The sequence below is a fragment of the Salmo salar genome, chromosome 25 (genome assembly GCF_965601325.2).
Source record: "Salmo salar chromosome 25, fSalSal1, whole genome shotgun sequence".
NCBI lineage: Eukaryota > Metazoa > Chordata > Actinopteri > Salmoniformes > Salmonidae > Salmo > Salmo salar.
The window spans coordinates 15386760-15410161 of NC_138315.1; the positions used below are offsets into that span (position 1 = coordinate 15386760).

At 42.0% G+C, this 23402-nt stretch overlaps 1 protein-coding gene and 1 pseudogene across 1 annotated transcript in view; both read right to left on the reverse strand.

Moving 5' to 3' along the window:
• Positions 1 to 6321, reverse strand: part of LOC106586220 (serine/threonine-protein kinase tousled-like 1-B) — a 29555-nt gene extending 23234 nt beyond the window's left edge. The window contains exon 1 of the mRNA XM_014173257.3: positions 6011 to 6321. Within this exon, the coding sequence (XP_014028732.1) occupies positions 6011 to 6119 (109 nt within the window). The 5' untranslated portion in view covers positions 6120 to 6321. The remainder of the gene's footprint in view (positions 1 to 6010) is intronic.
• A 12759-nt stretch (positions 6322 to 19080) lies between these two features.
• LOC106586080 (tRNA N(3)-cytidine methyltransferase METTL8, mitochondrial-like) lies at positions 19081 to 22831 on the reverse strand (annotated as a pseudogene).
• Positions 22832 to 23402: the final 571 nt, after the last annotated feature.

Consider the following 23402-nt stretch of genomic DNA (forward strand, 5'->3'; position numbering starts at 1 on the left):
GTTTATTTGAACAGTGAGAGACAGAATAACAACAAAAAAATACAGAAAAACACGTTAAAAATATTATAAAATGATTTGCATTTTAAAGAAGGAAATAAGTATTTGACCCCTCTGCAAAACGTGACTTAGTACTTGGTGGCAAAACCCTTGTTGGCAATCACAGAGGTCAGACGTTTCTTGTAGTTGGCCACCAGGTTTGCACACATCTTAGGAGGGATTTTGTCCCACTCCTCTTTGCAGATCTTCTCCAAGTCATTAAGGTTTCGAGGCTGACGTTTGACAACTCGAACCTTCAGCTCCCTCCACAGATTTTCTATGGGATTAAGGTTTGGAGACTGGCTAGGCCACCTCAGGACCTTAATGTGCTTCTTCTTGAGCCACTCCTTTGTTGCCTTGGCCGTGTGTTTTGGGTCATTGTCATGCTGGAATACCCATCCACGACCCATTTCAATGCCCTGGCTGAGGGAAGGAGGTTCTCACCCAAGATTTGACGGTACATGGCCCCGTCCATCGTCCCTTTGATGTGGTGAAGTTGTCCTGTCCCCTTAGCAGAAAAACACCGCCACCGCCAAAGCATAATGTTTTCACCTCCATGTTTGACGGTGGGAATGGGGTTCTTGGGGTCCTAGGCAGCATTCCTCCTCCTCCAAACACGGCGAGTGGAGTTGATGCCAAAGAGCTCCATTTTGGTCTCATCTGACTACAACACTTTCACCCAGTTGTCCTCTGAATCATTCAGATGTTCATTGGGAAACTTCAGACGGGCATGTATATGTGCTTTCTTGAGCAGGGGGACCTTGCGGGCGCTGCAGGGTTTCAGTCCTTCACGGCGTAGTGCGTTACCAATTGTTTTCTTGGTGACTATGGTCCCAGCTGCCTTGATCACTGACAAGATCCTCCCGTGTAGTTCTGGGCTGATTCCTCACCGTTCTCATGATCATTGCAACTCCCTCAGCCCCAGGCCGAGAGATATTGACAGTTCTTTTGTGTTTCTTCCATTTGTGAATAATCGCACCAAATGTTGTCACCTTCTCACCAAGCTGCTTGGCGATGGTCTTGTAGACCATTCCAGCCTTGTGTAGGTCGACAATCTTGTCCCTGACATCCTTGGAGAGCTCTTTGGTCTTGGCCATGGTGGAGAGTTTAGAATGTGATTGATTGCTTCTGTGGACAGGTGTCTTTTATCCAGGTAACAAGCTGAGATTAGGAGCACTCCCTTTAAGAGTGTGCTCCTAATCTCAGCTCGTTACCTGTATAAAAGACACCTCGGAGCCAGAAATCTTTCTGATTGAGATGGGGTCAAATACTTATTTCCCTCATTATAATGGAAATCAATTTATAACATTTTTGACATGTGTTTTTCTGAATTTTTTGTTGTTGTTATTCTTCTGTCTCTCACTGTTCAAATAAACCTACCATTAAAATTAGACTGATAATTTCTTTGTCAGTGGGCAAACGTACAAAATCAGCAGGGGATCAAATACTTTTTTCCCCTCACTGTATATCCTTTACAGACATCAGGTTTCCTCAAGCAGTCAGTGTGTCCAGTACAAGCCCCTTTACTCTCGTCAGTACAGTTCATGGTGGTTTCCCACCAGCTTGTGGTTTACAGCACCCACAGACAAGATGACACAGTTCCTCCACCTTGTCTAATATGAGCCTGGAGAACAATGCAGGCCTGTCTCCAAGACAATTCCCACAAGTGTAGTAGGCCCAAGGGACCTGGGCCTGGCTGTTTCACTTGGCTTTAACAGAGAGCACCAACGTATCAGAGCTGGAACAGAGAAAAAACATGTACATCAAATTCTTCTCTGGCAGTTCTCTTAAAATCAAACACCCTTACATCAACCTATTAACTAAACTACAAAATAGGTTGTTCTGAAAAAATGTATGCGAGAGCTAGACTGTCTAAAATTAGGCCAGATAATGGTTCCCCTACATTGATCGCTCATTAGTGCTACTGTTTTTAAAGTGCTGCCACCAGTGACATGGCAATTGTAATTTGTTCCCTGTACTGGCTTCACATCAAAATCCAAAAGAACCATCTGGCTACCCATCGTTCCAATCCACTTTCCTCACCTACAATTTCAAATTCCCCTGAGAAGCAGAACACTCCTGTTCATCTTACAAAAATGTCCACTGCAAGAAAAATATTTCATTGCCAGGTCATAGCCTACTTGTAATATACGTGCTACCATTCTATGTCAACTACCCTGTAATCTATTAGAGAGTTTGCTTTTCATCTGCAGTCTGTGGATGCTGCAACACCAGATGCAGGCAGTCTCTCTCAAGTGAAATACACAAAAGAAAGAAAAAGACAACACCCTGGGGACAAAGGATCAGATACCACAGCAGGTTCCAAGACACCCAAGATGGATGCCCCTTAAGCTCATTTGTGGAGTAGAGGTGAAATAAATGTGGTGCACTTGGGCTCTAGGGAATCAATGTACAAACCCAGGACAGTGCAGTGCAACAATGCATCTCCTTTTGGAAAGATGCATTTGATTTAATATAATTGTATGTAACAACTGCCCAAGTGGAACAAGGTATTTTCTATTCTTCACCAATACTGTAATAAGCAGCAGTTATGCACGACAATAACATTTTATAGTTAATAAAAAGTTGAAAAGTTGAAATAATGTGACAAAATGAAACACCAGCCATAATTTACAATATAGCCTAACTAAAACAAGCGAGGTTAAGGTGATGGAGTGTGGTAACGTTATGGCTTGCCAGTAGATATTTCAGTGCAACATGAAGTAACTTGAGAAATGTCATGTAACAAGGATGACGTAACAGTAAATAATACTCAACTTAAATGCCAAATATCATCATCTACTTCAGATAGCCTAATGATTTTAGGGTTGAAATGAAGCACACAGACGGGTGCTAGAGAAACACCCCTCAAACTGTTCTGAACCAACTCGTAACCTGGAAAAGCTTAATCCACAAGATCTAGGTTGTCATGGCACTTTCATTTCCTTATGATAGTCTGAAGAACCAGGCTACTAGACACGGCTCTCACTTTACAGCAGCATCTCAGTGCATGCTCTCATACGCGTCACCATTAACTTGGTAGTGAACACACCACACAAAAACTATGGTCCTCTTAAAATAAAAGCATAATCTTGCGTTGAGCGCACTTGATCTACAAGCGTTTTCATATTTAAAAAAGCCAGGAAAGCGTGGAGTGTTAGCCCTCTCTCTTTGGCAAGGAGGGATGATTTCCTAAACATTCTGCATAAATATGTAGCCAATACATTCCAAGCAACCAAATTCAAGCCCCTGCGCAAGCCAGTGGTTGAACCCTTAGAATGCTGTGGATGTCATTTGAGCTCCATGCTGTGCAACATAGTGTCCACCTGTTGACAACAGACATTTGGACAGTCATTCAAAAATCCCTTTGGCATAAGGCTAGGCCTATAGCTTAGATTCAGATCAAAATAAATGGCACAATTTGTACCCAGTTTGTATAAATCCACCAGAAAATGTATTCTGGGTTACAATACTTTGACAACTCAACTATTGGCTAACTAGAGGATGCAGTTCATCTACTCATATTTCAACACTGAATGTTTTCCCATGCATGTAGGTCTTAATGTCTAAATTAGGTAGTGAACAGAGTAAGTTTAGTACACAGACAATTGTACTATTTTGATACAGCTCAGTCTACTTTCTTCACATCTGTGGCCTTCTATACTAAAAGGGGTACTGTGCTCAGTATTGTTTGGGTTACAAACTAAAAATATAGCCATCTACGGAACGTGACCAACTAGCACAATGTCTAGAAATCAGTTAATCACTGCTGACAGAACATTTGCTCTAAATACATTACATGACCAAAGGTATGTGGACACCTGGTCGTCAAACATGTCATTACAAAATTCTAGGCATTAATATGGAGTTGGTCCCCCCTTTGCTGCTACAACAGCCTCCACTCTTCTGGAAGGCTTTCCACTAGATGTTGGAACATTGCTGCGGGAACTTGCTTCCATTCAGCCATGAGCATTAGTGAGGTCGGGCACTGATGTTGGGCAATTAGGTCACGCTTGCAGTCGGCGTTCCAATTCATCCCAAAGGTGTTTGATGGGGTTGAGGTCAGGGCTCTGCAGTCCAGTCCTTCCACACTGATCTCGACAAACCATTTCTGTATGTACCTCGCTTTGTGCACGGGGGCATTGTCATGCTGAAACAGGAAAAGGCCTTCCCCAAACTGTTGCCACAAAGTTGGAAGCACAGAATCGTCTAGAATGTCATAGCGTAGCCCTAACCATGAAAAACAGCCCCAGACCATTATTCCTCCTCCACCAAACTTTACAGTTGGCACAATGGATTGAGGCAGTTAGCGTTCTCCTGGCATCCGCCAAACCCAGATTCGTCCGTTGGCTGCCAGATGGTGAAGCATGCTTCATCACTCCAGAGAACAAGTCTCCAGTCTAGTTGCAGGGGGGGGGGGGGGGGGGGGGGGGGTTGTTTGAATTTAGAAAACACTCAGTTAAAATTAAATAATTTTGCTCCATGAAGGTATCCAGCATGTACACCGCCATCTTGTCCATTTCATATCTTCTCTCAATGAGACAGGTGGGTGTCCACCCCAAAGTGCTGCAAATCATGGCACTCACCTGTCTCGATCAATGAGAGAAGTTTTGAAAATAGACATGATTGTGAAATACACATTGGCACGCCAATCTCCTTTCCACATCATTTAACACCTGATTTACTTAACAAAATGCACATCAATAGGTAGTCCAGGTAAGTCATGACATGGCACAAGGGGGGCTTTCTTTGTTCTCTATTGCTCCTCAAGCAAAGGGGAGGCCGATGACATAACGTCCCATAAAACCAACTCCATGAATGCCCTATTCCTTGAAGTTTGCAGTCGTGCCTAAAAAAACATATTTTTTTACCCTTTCGTGTGTGTACTTTCCGGGATTTATCCTTGGGATATCGCTTTTCAACAGGAAATGTTCAAAAACGCACTGGAGGGTGTCTTTAAGGCCGTCAAATGATCCGTGCTAGGCCAAACAGTACCTAACATGTAATGGCTAATGAGCATCACATTAGCCCGCTACATCGCCTCAACATCTAGACTTGTGTCGGAAGTAATACACTGCCCAATTACAAACTATTGCCACCGTCCTGTTCACGCAAGCCATTGAAAATACATGGTGTGCCCTCATTAGCATAGTAATAGTTGGATACCTAATTTAGTCAATGAGTGCAATACAATTATGATTACAACCCCCAGTTTCTTAATCTGATATGGTCAATTGTACATCGGGTTTCCACAGCACAGTGTACGTAGCTGGTTACTGCAATAAAAAGGTGTCATCCCGACTTCATGTCAAAGGAAAGGAGGGTCGCCAGACATGCATTAGCTAGCTATCGATATATATATTTGTATATAATTTCATACAGTCCACAAAATTCCGTTTAGATCTGGCAATACTGAATCCATAGGTCATCCATGTCATCACTCGACCCTGATTTAAATCTGACATATTAGCTTGCTGTCTTGCAAATACAACATTCAACAACCGATAATAGCTAGCTAGCTAGCTAACGCTGTCAACGTAGCTAGCCGGTGGAGACAGCTAGCTAGCAGTATGTAGTTATTAAACTACCTAGCTATATTAGCTAGCTACCTTTGCTGGATAGCAAATTCTCTAGTGTTGATAACTTGGGCTACTACAGTACTGTAGTCAGTTAGCAAACTACTCCACTTCAGCATGGAAACATCTACAATCTTCACTTATATTACCAACAAAGAACTGTAACAGTAGTTTAGGTACTGTGGCTAACGTTCCTCATGTTATTTCTCATGGACATTTGCAGACACCACCAGCAAACACTCGTCTGTTAGTGGCTAGCTAGCAGGCTGCTGTACACCATGGCTTCGGTGTTACTCAGTTGCAATTCATTTCAAGATGATTCTTAACACCTACCACAAAACGACACACAAAACATCTAACTAGCAAATACTTTTGTTTCAATAATATTATTTTTTTACCTCCCTTGGCCTTCACCACTGCCGTGATATGTTGCTGAGAAAGGGACGTGGAGATCTGGGACCAAGATGGCGTCCCCTCCAAACTTCCACTGTTACTTTGGACACTCATCAAGCTACTTTTTGAAACGACAAAGCAAACAAACACCGCTGTCAGTGGCAGTGAAATCTTGTGATTTTTTTAAACCTGACAATATTTAGACATAAGTCCAGCTGCCATCGGTAACCTCACAAAATGTTGGAATTTAACATTTTTGGACACAACCCATCTTAAGACCTCTGCGGTGGATCTTTAAGTTCCCTTTGTAAAATGAATTTAATAAGCTACCTTACATCAAACGTCACGCATCGTGTGCAAACATTATCGCGAGGTTCATGATCCTAGGCAAAAATGTCACTAGTGAAAAAGCCATCCAAATTGTGTGGAATAGAATATAGTAATTTATATACTGTATTATCAGTGTACATTTCATTTAGAAATTGATACAGCAGTACATAGACATGCACACACATGATAAAATATGTAATACAAACATAGCCGTGGGAAGTAGGGGGGCTGCAGCACCCCCTGATAAATCTTGAAGCAAAGAATATATATATATATTAGCATTTTTTTCTTCTTCACAAAACTAGTGCACTAGTTTACTAGTCCTGTATTAGCGGACTGATATATAACCATCTATAACAGGAATCATCTACTAGATTCAGCAATTTTTTCTTGAGCAGATGGTCAGGGGGCTGCAACATAATTACAAATAATTTGTAGACTGCAAATTGACCGCAATCATTTTGTTATATTTTTTATCTAAACTTTATTTAACTAGGCTATAAGCCCTAACATATATAATATTTAAATCACTTGGAGCTGATTTGCTGGTGTTTTTACAGTCTTTTATGTCCAACATAAAAACAATTTTTTTTAAACTTGGGGGCCAAATAAAATCCCCCACAGTCCGAATTTGAGTATCTGTTATAAAAATATAAATGAGGTCCCAAGCACTTTTAGCACTATGAAATACCTAAAAGTATTTTTTCTTACCTAGAGTTAGAAAATAAGCAAACATAAAAGCACACAATAATAGCTACTGAATCATTTTTATTCAATACCACACAATATTTTACAAAAAATCTTTAATACTAAATAAAGAAAACATTTAATGGAAAAAAAATCAATTTGGTAAGTACGTTTCTTTGGTGAAAGAGTTGCATCCCACTGGGCACAAACTGGTTGAATCAACGTTGTTGAAATTTAATTTGTCAACGTATTGTGACGTGGAATCTACATGGAAAATACATTGGATTTTGACCGAAAAGAGCTTCTGGATATCAGGACAGCGATTACTCACCTCGTACTGGACGGAGATTTTTTCTTTAACGAGTCGGACGCAAAGGATTTACTTCAGACACCCGACAAGGCCCAAATCCCCATCATTCATATGAGAAAGAGACAAAGATATCAAAGATGTAGGTCAAGGTGCCTTGTAAGGATCCGATGGCGAGTAGGTAATCTGCCTCTACCATCAGTCCTATTAGCCAACGTACAATCATTGGATAACAAAACAGATGAGCTACGATCACAAATATACTACCAACGGGACATTAAAAACTGTAATATCTTATGTTTCACAGAGTCGTGGCTGAACGACGACATGGATAACATACAGCCGGGCTGGTTTTAAGCTGAATCGGCAAGATAGAACTGCTGTAAGACAAGGGGTGACGGTCTGTGTATATTTGTAAACAACAGCTGGTGCACGAAATCTCAAGGCTTTGCTCGCCTGAGGTAGAGTATCTCATGATAAGTAAACCACACTATTAACCAAGAGAATTTTCATCTATATTTTTCATGGATGTCTATTTACCACCACAAACTGATGCTGGCACTAAGACCACACTTAGTGGCTATAAACAAACAGGAAACCTCTCATCCAGAGGCGGCACAGTGCCCGGGGACATTAATGCAGGGAAACTGTTTTACCTCATTTCTACCAGCATGTTAAATGTGCAACCAGAGGAAAAAAACCTCTAGACCACCTTTACTCCACACACAGAGATGCGTACAAAGCTCTACCTCGCCCTCCATTTGGCAAATCTGACCATAATTCTATCCTCCTGATTCCTGCTTACAAGCAAATACTAAAGGAGGAAGCACAGACTGGGATATGTTCCGGGATTCTTCCGATGGCATTGAGGAGTACACCACATCAGTCACTGGCTTCATCAATAAGTGCATCGATTACGTCGTCTCCACAGTGACCATACGTACATACCCCAACCGGAAGCCATGGATTACAGGCAACATCCGCACTGAGCTAAAGGGTAAAGCTGCCACTTTCAAGGAGCGGGACTCTAACCCGGACGCTTATAAGACATCCCGCTATGCCCTCTGACGAACCATCGAACAGGCAAAGCATCAAAACAGGACTAAGACTGAATAATACTACACCTGCTCCGACCCTCGTCGGATGTGGCAGGGCTTGAAAACTATTACAGACTACAAAGGGAAGCACAGCCACGAGCTGCTCAGTGACACAAGCCTACCAGACGTTCTAAATTACTTCTATGCTTGCCTTGAGGTAAGCAACACTGAAGCATGCATGAGAGCATCAGCTGTTCCAGACGACTGTGTGATCACGCTCTCCGTAGCAGATGTGAGCAAGACCTTTAAACAGGTCAACATTCACAAGGCCGCAGGGCCAGCCCTATTACCAGGACGTGTACTCCGAGCATGCGTTGACCAACTGGCAACTGTCTTCACTGACATTTTCAACCTGTTCCTGACTGAGTCTGTAATACCAACATGTTTCAAGCAGACCACCATAGTCCCTGTGCCCAAGAAAGCGAAGGTAACCTGCCTAAATGACTACCGCCCCGTAGCACTCGCGTCGGTAGCCATGAATTGCTTTGAAAGGCTGGTCATGGCTCACATCAACACCAACATCCTGGAAACCTTAGACCCACTCCAATTCGTATACAGCCCCAACAGATCCACAGATGACGCAATCTCAATTACACTCGACACTGCCCTTTCCCACCTGGACAAAAGGAACACCTACAGTTGAAGTCGGAAGTTTACATACACCTTAGCCAAATACATTTAAATTCAGTTTTTCACAATTCCTGACATTTAATCCTAGTAAAAATGCCTTGTCTTAGGTCAGTTAGGATCACCACTTTATTTTAAGAATGTGAAATGTCAGAATAATGGTAGAGAGAATGATTTATTTCAGCTTTTATTTCTTTCATCACATTCCCAGTTGGTCAGAAGTTTACATACACTCAATTAGTATTTGGGTAGCATTGCCTTTAAATTGTTTAACTTGGGTCACACATTTTGGGTAGCCTTCCACAAGCTTCTCACAATAAGTTGGGTGAATTTTGGCCCGTTCCTCCTGACAGAGCTGGTGTAACTGAGTCAGGGCTTTGTGATGGCCACTCCAATACCTTGACTTTGTTGTCCTTAAGCCATTTTGCCACAACTTTGGAAGTATGCTTGGGGTCATTATCCATTTGGAAGACCCATTTGCGACCAAGTTTTAAATTCCTGACTGATGTCTTGACATGTTGCTTCAATACATCCACTTAATGTTCCATCCTCATGACGCCATCTATTTTGTGAAGTACACCAGGCCCTCCTGCAGCAAAGCACCCCCACAACATGATGCTGCCACCTCCATGCTTCACGGTTGGGATGGTTTTCTTTGGGCTTTTTCCTCCAAACATCACAATGGTCATTATGGCTAAAACAGTTCTACTTTTTTTTCATCAGAGCAGAGGACATTTCTCCAAAAAGTACAATCTTTGTCCCCATGTGCAGTTGCAAACCGTAGTCTGGCTTTTTTTATGGCGGTTTTGGATCAGTGGCTTCTTCCTTGCTGAGTGGCCTTTCAGGTTATGTCGATATAGGACTCGTTTTACTGTGGATATAGATACTTTTGTACTTTTTTCCTCCAGCCTCTTCACAAGGTCCTTTGCTGTTGTTCTGGGATTGATTTGCACCTTTCACACTAAAGTACGTTCATCTCTAGGAGACAAAGCACGTCTCCTTCCTGAGCGGTATGACGGCTGCGTTGTCCCATGGGGTTTATACTTGCGTACTATTGTTTGTACAGACGAACGTGGTACCTTCAGGCGTTTGAAAATTGCTCCCAAGGATGAACCAGACTTGGAAGTCTATAATTTTTTTCCTGAGGTCTTGGCTCATTTCTTTTGATTTTCCCATGATGTCAAGCAATGAGGCACTGAGTTTGACAGTAGGCCTTGAAATACATCCACAGGTACACCTCCAATTGACTCAAATTATGTCAATTAGCCTATCAGAAGTGTCTAAAGCCATGACATCATTTTCTGGAATTTTACAAGCTGTTTAAAGGCACAGTCAACTTAGTGTATGTTAACTTCTGACCCACTGGAATTGTGATACAGTGAATTATAAGTGAAATAATCTGTCTGTAAACAATTGTTGGAAAAATTACTTGTGTCATGCACAAAGTAGATGTCCTGACCGACTTGCCAAAACTATAGTTTGTTAACAATACATTTTTGGAGTGGTTGAAAAACGAGTTTTAATGACTCCAACCTAAGTGTATGTAAACTTCCGACTTCAACTGTATGTGAGAATGCTGTTCATTGACTACAGCTCAGCATTCAACACCAAAATGCCCACAAAGCTCATCACTAAGCTAAGGACCCTGGGACTTAACACCTCCCTCTGCAACTGGATCCTGGACTTCCTGACAGGCCACCCCCAGGTAGTAAGGGTAGGCAACAACACATCTGCCATGCTGATTCTCAACACGGGGGCCCCTCAGGGGTGTGTGCTTAGTCCCCTCCTGTACGACACAACGGTGGTAGGCCTGATCACCGACAACGATGAGACAGCCTATAGGGAGGAGGTCAGAGACCTGGCAGTGTTTAACAAGTAATAAAAACAAATATAAAAATATAAGTGTCAATAATTGGCACCCCTTATGATTCATATAAATAAAATCAAAGAAAATGTAATCTACATTAACGTTTTATATATATTTTAAATTAATCTCAGTTTAAGGAACTGTATTGTGGCTTTCCATGGCTTACTGTTTCATTGGTATAAAAATGAGGTAACACGCATGCAAAATCCCTTTGTCATCCATCACCATGGGGAAAGGCAAATAACTCACAAAATGAAAAGAGACAAATTGTTGTTCAGTTTCATAAATCAGGAATTGGGTACACATTAGCCAAACAACCAAATTCACTTACCACTATTAGGGCAACAATTATGAAGTTTAAAACGACTGGAACGGTGGTAAACTTCCAAGTGTATCTTGTCCCCATGCACTGCGAGGAAGATGGTTCGGGAGGCAAAGAAAAATCCATTGGGGTCACCAAGTCTCCAAATCTACAATTATTCACCACCTCCATGCCAATAAGCTCCTTGGAAGGGTTGCCCGGAAAAAAGCCTTTATTGGGATAACCAACAAATGTAAAGTCCTGGAGTTTGTTAAATGGCATTGGCACTTGGATTGGAACCGGGTGCTAGGTCAGATGAGACAAAAATAGAGTTCTTTGTCCACGCACACCAGTGGTGGGTTTGGAGTTGAAAGAAGGAGCATATGCATAACTTTCCCTCCAGATCAAAACTCCAAACCTTATTTTGGACAAAATTACCTGGAAGGATTACTTCTACCAAGGTTTGATTTTTCCAAGCGTTACAGAGGGTACTCTGGCAAACAAGAAGCAGAGACCTGAGGACACCATCCAAACTGGAACTGAGACAGAACAGATACAACTTCAATTAGCACGGAGGTGTGACGTGAGAGCTGTCAAAGCCTTTGAGCCCAACAAATGACAGGAGTCTCACAGGCTACCGCACCCAAATCCAGAGGCATTTGAAACCCTCTTCCGCTGTTTAGAGACCATCCACTGACATTTTCGACAAGAAATCTGCCTCCAGAAATAAAAGCTTCTCCCAAGTGGGTTTGACACCTACTCCCGTTGCCTGTTGCACTGCTGCTTGGATTCCACCTGGGTATCTGGTCTGCCTTGGCTTGTCTCCCGCTGTCTGGTACAGGTACCCCCCCACCACACTCCCCCCTCTCTCCCGAGCTTTCACTCGCCTCCAGCACACAGGCACTGTTGGGGCAAGTGACTCTCGACTTACAATGCCTAGCACCAAGTCGTTATCCTTTTTTTCTTGTGCATTTTGCTATTTTGCTATTTTCCTCATGACTCCTGCATGCTTTGTTGACTATGAACTTTCTTTTTTACTGAACCGTGGGACAGATTGTTTGTTCCCACATGTGGGACTGACTCTCTACTGGTTACACAGACTTTTGGCCTCCCATCCTATTCTAATCACCTCTCGCTGGCTTTGTATTCATGTTACCTGATGAAATTGCTGTACAATATGATCTTGTTGCCATCTAATGCACATTCAAATGTCATAAATCAACACTGCAGAGCTTTCCCTGTCCTCTGCCTTGATTGTATTACTGTTGATGATATCTGGAAATGTGCATGTACACCCTGGTCAATCTACTGTTGCTAGCCCCAATTTCGACTTGTGCTCTGATATCCGCTTCACAAATTTTTGCTATCGTAAAAGCCTGGGTTTTCTGCATGTTAACACCTGGAGCTTATTACCCAAAATGGATCAATTGAAAGTGTGGGTTCACAGCTCCAATACAGATGTGTTGGTCATTACTGAGACTTGGTTAAGGAAGAGTGTTTTGAATACTGATGTTAACCTTTTTTCTGGGGCGGCAGGTACCCTAGTGGTTAGACCATTGGGCCAGTAACCGAAAGGTTGCTAGATCGAATCCCCGAGCTGACAAGGTAAAAATATGTCGTTCTGCCCCTGAACAAGGCAGTTAACCCACTGTTCCTAGGCCGTCATTGTAAATAAGAATTTCTTCTTAACTGACTTGCCTGGTTAAATAAATAAATACAAATTAAACCTTTCTGGTTATAACCTTTTTCGGCAAGACAGATCTTCCAAAGTTGGGGGTGTGGCAATCTTTACCAAGGATCACCTTCAGTGCTCAGTTGTCTCCACCAAGTCTGTCCCTAAACAATTTGATTTGCCATTAAACTTTCAAATAGCTCTTTGTTGACTGTTGCTGGGTGTTATTGTCCTCCATCAGCACTGTCCTGTACCCTAACTGCCCTAAGCTCTCTCCTGGCCCTTTACACTAAGTTTGAATTTGTTCTGCTAGGTGACCTAAACTGGGATATGCTTAAACCACCTAACCAAGTCTTAAAGCAATGGGACTCCCTATGTCACGTCCTGGCCAGTATAAGGGTAAATTGTCATTTTAGTTTGGTCAGGACGTGGCAGAGGGTATTTGTTTTATGTGGTTCAGGGTGGTGTGTTAGTTAGGAGGGCGTTTGATTTATTATTTCCGGGTTTTGAGTTATGGTCTATGTTGATGTATTTCTATGTGTAGTCTGGTTGATCTGTTTCTATGTTGAGTTAATTGGGGTGGACTTCCAATTGAAGGCAGCTGTGTGGTGTTGCCTTTGATTGGAAGTCCTATATTAGTTGGGTGTGTTTGTCTGTGTATTTGTGGGAGATTGTTCCGTGTTTAGTGTGTGTAAACCTAACAGGACTGTCAGTGTATCGTGCGTTCGGTTTTGTTATTTTGTATGTTCGTTTTGGAATTTATTAAAAGTTCAAAATGAACCATCTCAACTCTGCTGCATATTGGTCCTCATTTTCCGATGATGATTTCGCCATATCGTCCTCTGACGAAGAAATCCCTGACACCCTAAATCTTTCTCATATTATTACCAATCCCACAAGGTATGACTCCAAATACCCAGAAAAGGCTACTCTCCTCGACGTTATCCTCACAAATAATCAGTCTGGTGTTTTCTGTAATGACCTTAGTGATCACTGTTTTACAGCCTGTGTTCGTAATGGCTGCTCAGTGAAACGACCTGTCCTAATTTGTCATAGACGCTTGCTAAAAAACTTTAATGAGCAAGCCTTCATTCATGACCTAGCCTCTGTAAATTGGTATAGAATCAGATTGATCCCCTCTGTCGAAGACGCTTAGACCTTCTTTTTTAATATTTTCAGTGGTATTGTTAACAAACATTCCTCCATAAAGAAAATGAGAATTAAAAACAGGTTCAGCCCGTTTCAACCGTGATCTTGCAGAGTTACTCCACCTCAAGAATTGCACACGCATACTCAGGCTGACTGGCTCTCGTTCAGGCAATTGAGAAATAAGTGCACTCAGGCTATCCGGAAGGCCAAAGTTAGTTACTTTAAGGAGCAGTTCTCTCTCTGTGGGTTTAACCCCAAGAAGTTCTGGAAAACAGTTTTTAAGACCTGGATAATAAACCCTCCTCCTCACAGCTGCCCATGTCCCTTAAAGTTGATGATGTTGTTGTTACTGACAAGAAGCACATGGCTGAACTTTTTAATCACCACTTCATTAAGTCAGAATTCCTATTTGACTCAGCCATGCCTCCTTGCCCATCCAACATTTCCTCATCTCCCACCCCTTCTAATGCGACTTGCCCCAATGCTTCTCCCTCTTTTTCTTGATGTCTATAGAATTCTCTCTGGTATGCAATCTGGTTTCCGCTCAGGTTATGGATGTGTCACTGCAACCTTAAAAGTCCTCAATGATGTCACCATTTCCCTTGATTCAAAGCAATGTTGTGCTGCTATTTTTATTGACTTGGCCAAAGCTTTTGATACGGTAGACCATTCCATTCTTGTGGGCCGGGTAACGAGTATTGGTGTCTCTGAGGAATCTTTGACCTGGTTTGCTAACTACTTCTCTCAAAGAGTGCAGTGTATAAAGTCAGAACATCTGTTATCTCAGCCACTGCTGTACCCCAAGGCTCGATCCTAGGCCCTACACTCTTCTCAATTTACATCAACAACATAGCTCAGGCAGTAGGAAGCTCTCTCATCCATGTATATGCAGATGATACAGTCTCATACTCAGCTGGCCCTTCCCCGGATTTTGTGTTAAACGCTCTACAACAAAAACTTCTCTGCCCTTAATCTTGTTCTGAACACCTCCAAAACAATGGTCATGTGGTTTGGTAAGAAGAATGCCCATCTCCCCACGGGTGTGATTACTACATCTGAGGGTTTAGAGCTTGAGGTAGTCACCTCATACAAGTACTTGGGATTATGGCTAGACAGTACACTGTCCTTCTCTCAGCACATATCAAAGCTGCATGCTAAAGTTAAATCTAGACTTTGTTTCCTCTATCATAATCACTCCTCTTTCACCCCAGCTGCCAAACTAACCCTGATTCAGATGACCATCCTACCCATGCTAGATTACGGTGACGTAATTTATACATTGGCAGGTAAGGGTGCTCTCAAGCGGCTAGATGTTTTTTTTACCATTCGGCCATCAGATTTGCCACCAATGCTCCTTATAGGAGACATCACTGCACTCTATAATCCTCTGTAAACTTCATGGTTTTTCAAAAGACCCCTTTTAATGGATCCTCTAAGAACCTTCTGAAGAATCTTTTGGGGTAAATGTTTTAACTCCTCCCTTCCCTATTATTATTAATAATATGCATATAGTAACTATTACGACAATAACACAATATTTCAGTTGTCAGTGTTTATTATGATTTTAGTGGCAAAGCAGAATTAAAAAATCAAAATATGAGGTATACTCCCAGCCGAGCCGCAAGTCCAATGGGTATATCCTCTGGCGTGTTGATCTTAATGTGTTGATGTTCTCTGTATCCATAGCCAGAATGATTTTGTAGTGCATGGTGATCGAACAGGTTTCCTGTTATATTCAGAGGTGTAGGGAGGGTGAAGTGTGTGAATCCCAAAAATTGCAATTATACAGATGATTAACAAAACGTGCACATGGCAATACTCATACATTGGTTTTTGTGATAAATGTGAATTAAAAAAGACTGTTCACTTTAGATAATGTTTTTTATACAAATAACTTGTCCATATTTTATTTAACCTTTATTTAACTAGACAAGTCAGTTATGAACGAATTGTTACTTACAATGACGGCCTACAACGGACGACGCTGGGCCAGTTGTGCGCCTCCCAATCACACCGGATGTGATACAGCCTGGACTTGAGAAACAGATACCTCACAAGTCCTCAACTGGCAGCTTCATTAAATAAACTCAGCAAAAAAAGAAACGTCCTCTCACTGTCAACTGCGTTTATTTTCAGCAAAATTAACATGTGTAAATATTTGTATGAACATAACAAGATTCAACAACTGAGATATAAACTGAACAAGTTCCACAGACATGTGACTAATAGAAATGGAATAATGTGTCCCTGAACAAAGGGGGGTCAAAATCAAAAGTAACAGTCAGTATCTGGTGTGGCCACCAGCTGCATTAAGTACTGCAGTGCATCTCCTCCTCATGGACTGCACCCGATTTGCCTGTTCTTGCTGTGAGATGTTTCTGGAGGGAATGGCCCTAGCCCTCACCCTCCGATCCAACATGTCCCAGATGTGATCAATGGGATGAGATCCGGGCTCTTTGCTGGCCATGGCAGAACACTGACTTTCCTGTCTTGCAGGAAATCACGCACAGAACGAGCAGTATGGAGGATGTCTTCCCTGTAACGCACAGCATTGAGATTGCCTGCAATGACAACAAGCTCAGTCCGATGATGCTGTGACACACCGCTGCAGACCATGACAGACCCTCCACCACAAAATAGATCCCGCTCCAGAGTACAGGCCTCGGTGTAATGCTCATTCCTTCGACGATAAATGCGAATCCGACCATCACCCCTGGTGAGACAAAACCGCGACTCGTCAGTGAAGAGCACTTTTTGCCAGTCCTGCCTCCAGCGACGGTGGGTTTGTGCCCATAGGCGACGTTGTTGCCAGTGATGTCTGGTGAGGACCTGCCTTACAACAGGCCTACAAGGCCTCAGTCCAGCCTCTCTCAGCCTATTGAAGACAGTCTGAGCACTGATGGAGAGATTGTGTGTTCCTAGTGTAACTCGGGCAGTTGTTGTGCCATCCTGTACCTGTCCCGCAGGTCTGATGTTCAGATGTACCGATCCTGTGAAGGTGTTGTTACACGTGGTTTGCCACTGCGAGGATGATCAGCTGTCCGTCCTTTCTCCCTGGTGCGCTGTCTTAGGCATCTCACAGTACAGACATTGCAATTTATTGCCCTGGCCACATTTGCAGTCCTCATGCCTCCTTGCAGCATGCCTAAGACACGTTCACGCAGATGAGCAGGGACCCTGGGCCTCTTTCTTTTGGTGTTTTTCAGAATCAGTAGAAAGGCCTCTTTAGTGTCCTAAGTTTTCACAACTGTGACCTTAATTGTCTACCATCTGCAAGCTGTTAGTGTCTTAACGACAGTTCCACAGGTGCATGTTCATTAATTGTTTATGGTTCATTGAACAAGCATGGGAAACAGTGTTTAAACCCTTTACAATGAAGATCTGTGAAGTTATTTGGATTTTTACGAATTATCTTTGAAAGACAGGGTCCTGAAAAAGGGACATTTCTTTTTTTTGCTGAGTTTAGTACCTGCAAAAATATGCGACTCCGGGATGCTGGCCTTCAAGGCGGAGTTGCAAAGAAAAAGCCATATCTCAGACTGGCCCATAAAAATAAAATATTAAGATGGGAAAAAGAACACAGACACTGGACAGAGGAACTCTGCCTAGAAGGCCAGCATCTTGGAGTCACCTCTTCGCTGTTGACATTGAGAGTGGTGTTTTGCGGGTACTATTTAATGAAGCTGCCAGTTGAGGACTTGTGAGGCGTCTGTTTCTTGAACTAGACTCTCTAATGTACTTGTCCTTTTGCTCAGTTGTGCACCGGGGCCTCCCACTCCTCTTTCTATTCTGGTTAGAGACAGTTTGCTCTGTTCTGTTTAGGGAGTAGTACACAGTGTTGTACGAGATCTTCAGTTTCTTGGCAATTTCTCGCATGGAATAGCCTTCATATCTCAGAACAAGAATAGACTGACGAGTTTCAGAGGAAAGTTCTTTGTTTCTGGCCATTTTGAGCCTGTAATTGAACCCACAAATGTTGATGCTCCAGATACTCAACTAGTCTAAAGAAGGCCAGTTTTATTGCTTCTTTAATCAGAACAACAGTTTTCAGCTGTGCTAACATAATTGCAAAAGGGTTTTCTAATGATCAATTAGCCTTTTAAAATGATAAACGTGGATTAGCTAACACAACGTGCCATTGGAACATAGGAGTGATGGTTTCTGATAATGGGCCTCTGTACACCTGTGTAGATATTCCATAAAAAACATCAGTTTCCAGCTACAATAGTCATTTACAACATTAACAATGTCTGCACTGTAATTCTGATCAATTTTATGTTATTTTAATGGACAAAAAATGTCATTTTCTTTCAAAATCAAGGACATTTCTAAGTGACTCCAAACTTTTGAACGGTAGTCTATGTATAATGTATAATGCAGAGGCCTCTTTGATTTTCATTTAATTGAAGAGGTAAGGGAGGCTGCTGTGACTGAGTCCTATAAGGTTTTAAAGAGAAACTATAATTAACTGTAGATGATAGATGTTATCTGCACAACATACCAATACCAATTGTACATGCCTTTGTGTGCCTCCTGGTCAGTATACCTGCAGACTCAGACACACACAAAAGTGAGCAGTTCAATCATCTGCACCAAATGCAGCTATAGCCTTTAACATATTCTTACACCTCTTTGTTGGTTGATATCCATTAAATTGTGTCAAACAACCCTGCCATTTGTACAAATATGAAAAGATAAATGGTATGATCATAAAACAATATAAATGTAGATCATACAAGGGACAAACCTTACCTTAAATTGAGAAGATCTTTACATTTTTCAGTTAAGTGCCTGCACCTGCTGTCATCTCAAATTCAAATCCAAAGGTTTCAGTTGGGCAGTTAGGTTCCTTCAAGAACCCCCAGGAGGTTCCTCGATGAACCCCACCTCATTTGAGGTTCTTGGAAGAACCTTTTGTTGGGCATTTTTCAGAGCCAAGAATCCTAAGATTCTTCAAGGAACTTTTAGGATCTTAGAAGGACCCTTGTTGGACCCCCAAATTTTTTGAGTGTACTCCACAACTTTGGAAAATAATGTTTCATCTAGGAAGCATGCGGACGCCTTTAGAGGGCCTGTTTTTGGAGGGTGGAGAGGGTTGGGTTAGTAATGACATTCAGACAAAGCATGGGGAAAGGGGGGAGGGATGGTGGGGTTGGGTGGGGGGCTGACAGGTGACCTTCACCTACCACTCAGGTGAATGGAGAAGAGCACGAAGACTAGCAGAATAACATCCAGGCTCAGTGGAAGGAAGGGAAAGGAGTCCACCTCGTCACATCGATATGTTACAATTCAACTCATTCATTGGTTAAATGTAGTGGATAACTTCAGACCTACTGATGAGCTCTTATTAAAGGCGATTTGGATAATTCAAACCTAATTGAAAGGCAGAAAAATATGCCCCTGAATGTATTGATAAGCTCCTCAAAGACCTACAGTCCTACAGTATAGTTACATAAACCCACAGATTAGGCATTATGTGAGAATGTAATTATTTTCATCCTTAGAAGAAAAACAGTCATGTTTAATGTAAGCAATTTTGAATAAAAAACTATTATTCACTTATTTCTTACAGTAGCTGAAAAAGGCATTACCATTCTGAGGTTAAAAGTGCTCTTCAAAACCTGCAGACAGATCATTTTACTGCAAGTCTCAAGAGGAGTTGCTATGGAAACTGAACTACTCCCCCCAAAAAATGACTCTGTAGTGGCAAGACAGACTAAATCACCACTAAAAGGTGCATATAACTGAAGGCACCCGTAAATACACCAGTACATTACAGTATAGTCTGAAAGAATTAGATAATTTAGCTATTATGAGGTAGTTACTCAACCGGCAATAGAATTAGCAATGTGAACAAACTAGCCGTTTTCTAGTGTTTCATGAGTAGATTGCATTAATTGAGCAACATCATGTTAAGCTCTTAAATAGTCTTGGAAAGAATTGCACCCATAAATTGCAAAGCAACTGGCAACAGATAAGGATAAATGTAACAACCTCTAATGAGGGCACACAGTCTGTTCCTGGTAGATTGCTCTGTTCTGCATCTCTCAGCGCTGTTTTGCAGTGAAGGATTCTGTACAATAATGCCTGGACTGCTGATCATGGCCATTTGATAAAAGACAGTCCATTGCAAGGGATAAAAGACTGTCCATTCCAAGAGCATCAAATGTCCACCAGGCATCAAAGCAAGAAAGGTGTGATAGCAGACATTTTGAGTAGAGAAGGATAATCACAAATATGCGAAAAACGCCTGTTTGTCATTACAAACAGATTGAAAGGTTCTGTATTTCTTTTCTTAGTCAACCTTGTGTTCTGTTTCTTTGTGTTCTTGAACGTAGCCCCATCTTTCATTTTTGTTTATTGATTTCACCTGTTGTTAGTTACTCAACTGGTCTCATCAGCTCCTTATTTAGTTCAGTTCATTCTGTTTGTGCCTTTTTAGGTATTGTTCGTTTTGACTCTACTAAGCCTTTTCCTAGCTCGTTTGTGAGAACCAGTTATAACCTTCAGTCCTAGTTTTGATTCACCTGCCTGTTTGCTTACCTGTGTATGACCATTGCCTGCCTGTGACCACGATTCCTGCCTTCTGCAAAGGCGAAATAAACCCCTGCCGGCCTCTGCGCGTGAATGAATCTACACCTTTTTTCTCCCTGAGTATTCATTACAGACAGCGTGAGGCTAACGTACCTGCAGTATAAGAATGCCCCTGTCTCTGCAAGACAGCAACACAGAGAGGGAACTTGTCAGGTTAATTTCATATAATTTTCACAAACACCAAATCAAAATGGAGTAGGGATATAAGATTTAATTGTATAATGACAGGTAGATTTAATCGATTGGCATTCAGTGACTTAACTGTAGTAGTCGGTAAATATTTACTGATCAAATTGCTCTTAATCACACACCAGGCAGGTAGACTGAGGGACTAATATATTTGCTATCAGATAACATACACTCCATATAATTCAAGAGTCATTCATAGGATTATTCATGCAGGTCAAGGTTAAACACTTCCTCTTCATTATTTTCCTCCCCTAGGCTTGCCAAGCCCTCTGGACAAAATATTCTATGTAAGATGACATCATGCTTTAGCGCAGGTTGTCTGCATAACAAAGCAAATATCAAAACATTTGCCATCAACAAAGACAACCTTATTCTAAAATGAGTAAGAAAAGTAAACCATTTAACCCCACAGACTCAGTTTGACATCATGCATCAATACATGTTTCTGATCAGTGTATAAAATACTAATTTAGACTGGATAAAATATGTATAATGTATAATGTTGTACTTAATAGAGCTGACAATAGGAAACACACTGTTACCAGCCACACATACAACGACAAATAACATTCTGTCAAAATAGAAACTTGACTCCTACTGATCCAGTGAAATCAACACAATTTACAAGAGTTCATTCGTCTTGCCATTTATTCTAACTACATACTATTTGAACTGTGTAGTGGATGAGGGATAAAAGCAAGATGAAAATGTCTATAAGATCCTGAAAGTTGCATGTTCACCTGGGAAAGAGCTGGTCTGCATTGCAGCCACTGCAGTGTCTCTCCCATCTTGGTTACAGGACTGCTGGCAATCACTTGTCTGTGGATCTATGTGCTGGTGAGTGGGTGCATGCTACCGTTGCTGCCCCATCTCTGTGTCCCTGCCGGACACACCAGGCTCTGGGCATGGGGCCCGCAGCCCACACTGTCTCTCCTCAGTAGCACTGCTCTCTGGCCCTAAAGAAAGAAGCTCTCGGAACTCCAAGAACAGCCACTTGCGATCTTTAAAGAACTTGTCCTGGTGCATCTCATAAAAGCTTTCCCAGTATTTACAGGCGTCTATGTCATATTTGCCTGAGTGGGTATGAAGAACAAAAACTACAGGGGGATGAAGAACAAAAACTACAGGGGGATGAAGAACAAAAACTACATAATTATTAGTTTTCATACAATCAAAATGAAGAACAGAATTTGCTAGGAACGTTTAGAAAAGGGTTACCTTGCTCTTGTAATAGAATGTGTATTCTCGTCTGGCTTTTGTCTGGCTTTTTCTTTTTCTTCCTCAGACCATTTCACATGGTCCTTAACATTTTTAACATGAATGTTTTTAACATGAATGTATGCTTGATCCAAAATACACTGCTGTGCCATTTGACACAGTATATTATCAACTTTAGACTTCACATTGAAAAAAGCACTGAATGAAAATAATAGATGTGCAAACACATATCACATGTTATGCTGACAGAAGTCCCAAAGGAGCAGGGGGGTCATCCCCCTCTGCTGTTTAGTCTGCATGGAACCCTGTCCCAACCCATAGCCACTGAGGCTAGGGAGGGTGTCGTGATCCTCTCATTTAGCCTATGGATTGGGAAACCAGGCAAGAAACCACCAAAATTTGAATGGTTGTCTAAATGCAAATACGCCACAACATACAGTTTGGGGAACAGTCCCAAAATGTTTTGCATGCCAGTAGTCAAGTTTTCAACATATTGGACTTTCAAGAAGTAAAGTGTCACCAGCCACATCATCATGATGATGTAGCAAGTGACACTTTGGGTTTGTTCGACATTGCAGCCGACAGTGAAGGCGACCTCTGACTTATTGATCTACAAAGGACCTTGCATCATAAATAACTACTCATTATTATTTGTAGATCAGTCAGTCAGTCACAATTTACCCATGATACATTATAGGTGTTTTGGAATAACCATTGTTAGAGGCTATCCTGCCCATGATATACTAGACAACCTACACATGGCCACATTCGTAAAAAGTGCCATCCATCGTTGCCATGTCCACAGTTTTCCTGAAAAATTGGTCTACTTTGAAAATTACGTTGCGGTTGAAAATGTATCCGCTGTAATTGTTGCAACCCCTATTATTAGCCTGTTCAACCTCTCTTTCGTATCGTCTGAGTACCCTAAAGATTGGAAAGCTGCCGCAGTCATCCCCCTCTTCAAAGGGGGAGACACTCTAGACCTAAACTGTTACAGACCCATATCTATCCGGCCCTGTCTTTTTCTAGAGTCTTCGAAAGCCAAGTTAACAAACAGATCACCGACCATTTCGAATCCCACCGTACCTTCTCCGCTATGAAATCTGGTTTCCGAGCTGGTCATGGGTGCACCTCAGCTATGCTCAAGGTCCTAAACAATATCATAACTGCCATCGATAAAAGACAGTACTGTGCAGTCGTCTTCATAGACCTGGCCAAGGCTTTCGACTCTGTCCATCACCGTATTCTTATTGGCAGACTCAATAGCCTTGGTTTCTCAAATGACTGCCTCGCCTGGTTCACCAACTACTTCTCAGATACAGTTCAGTGTGACAAATTGGAGGGCCTGTTGTCCGGACC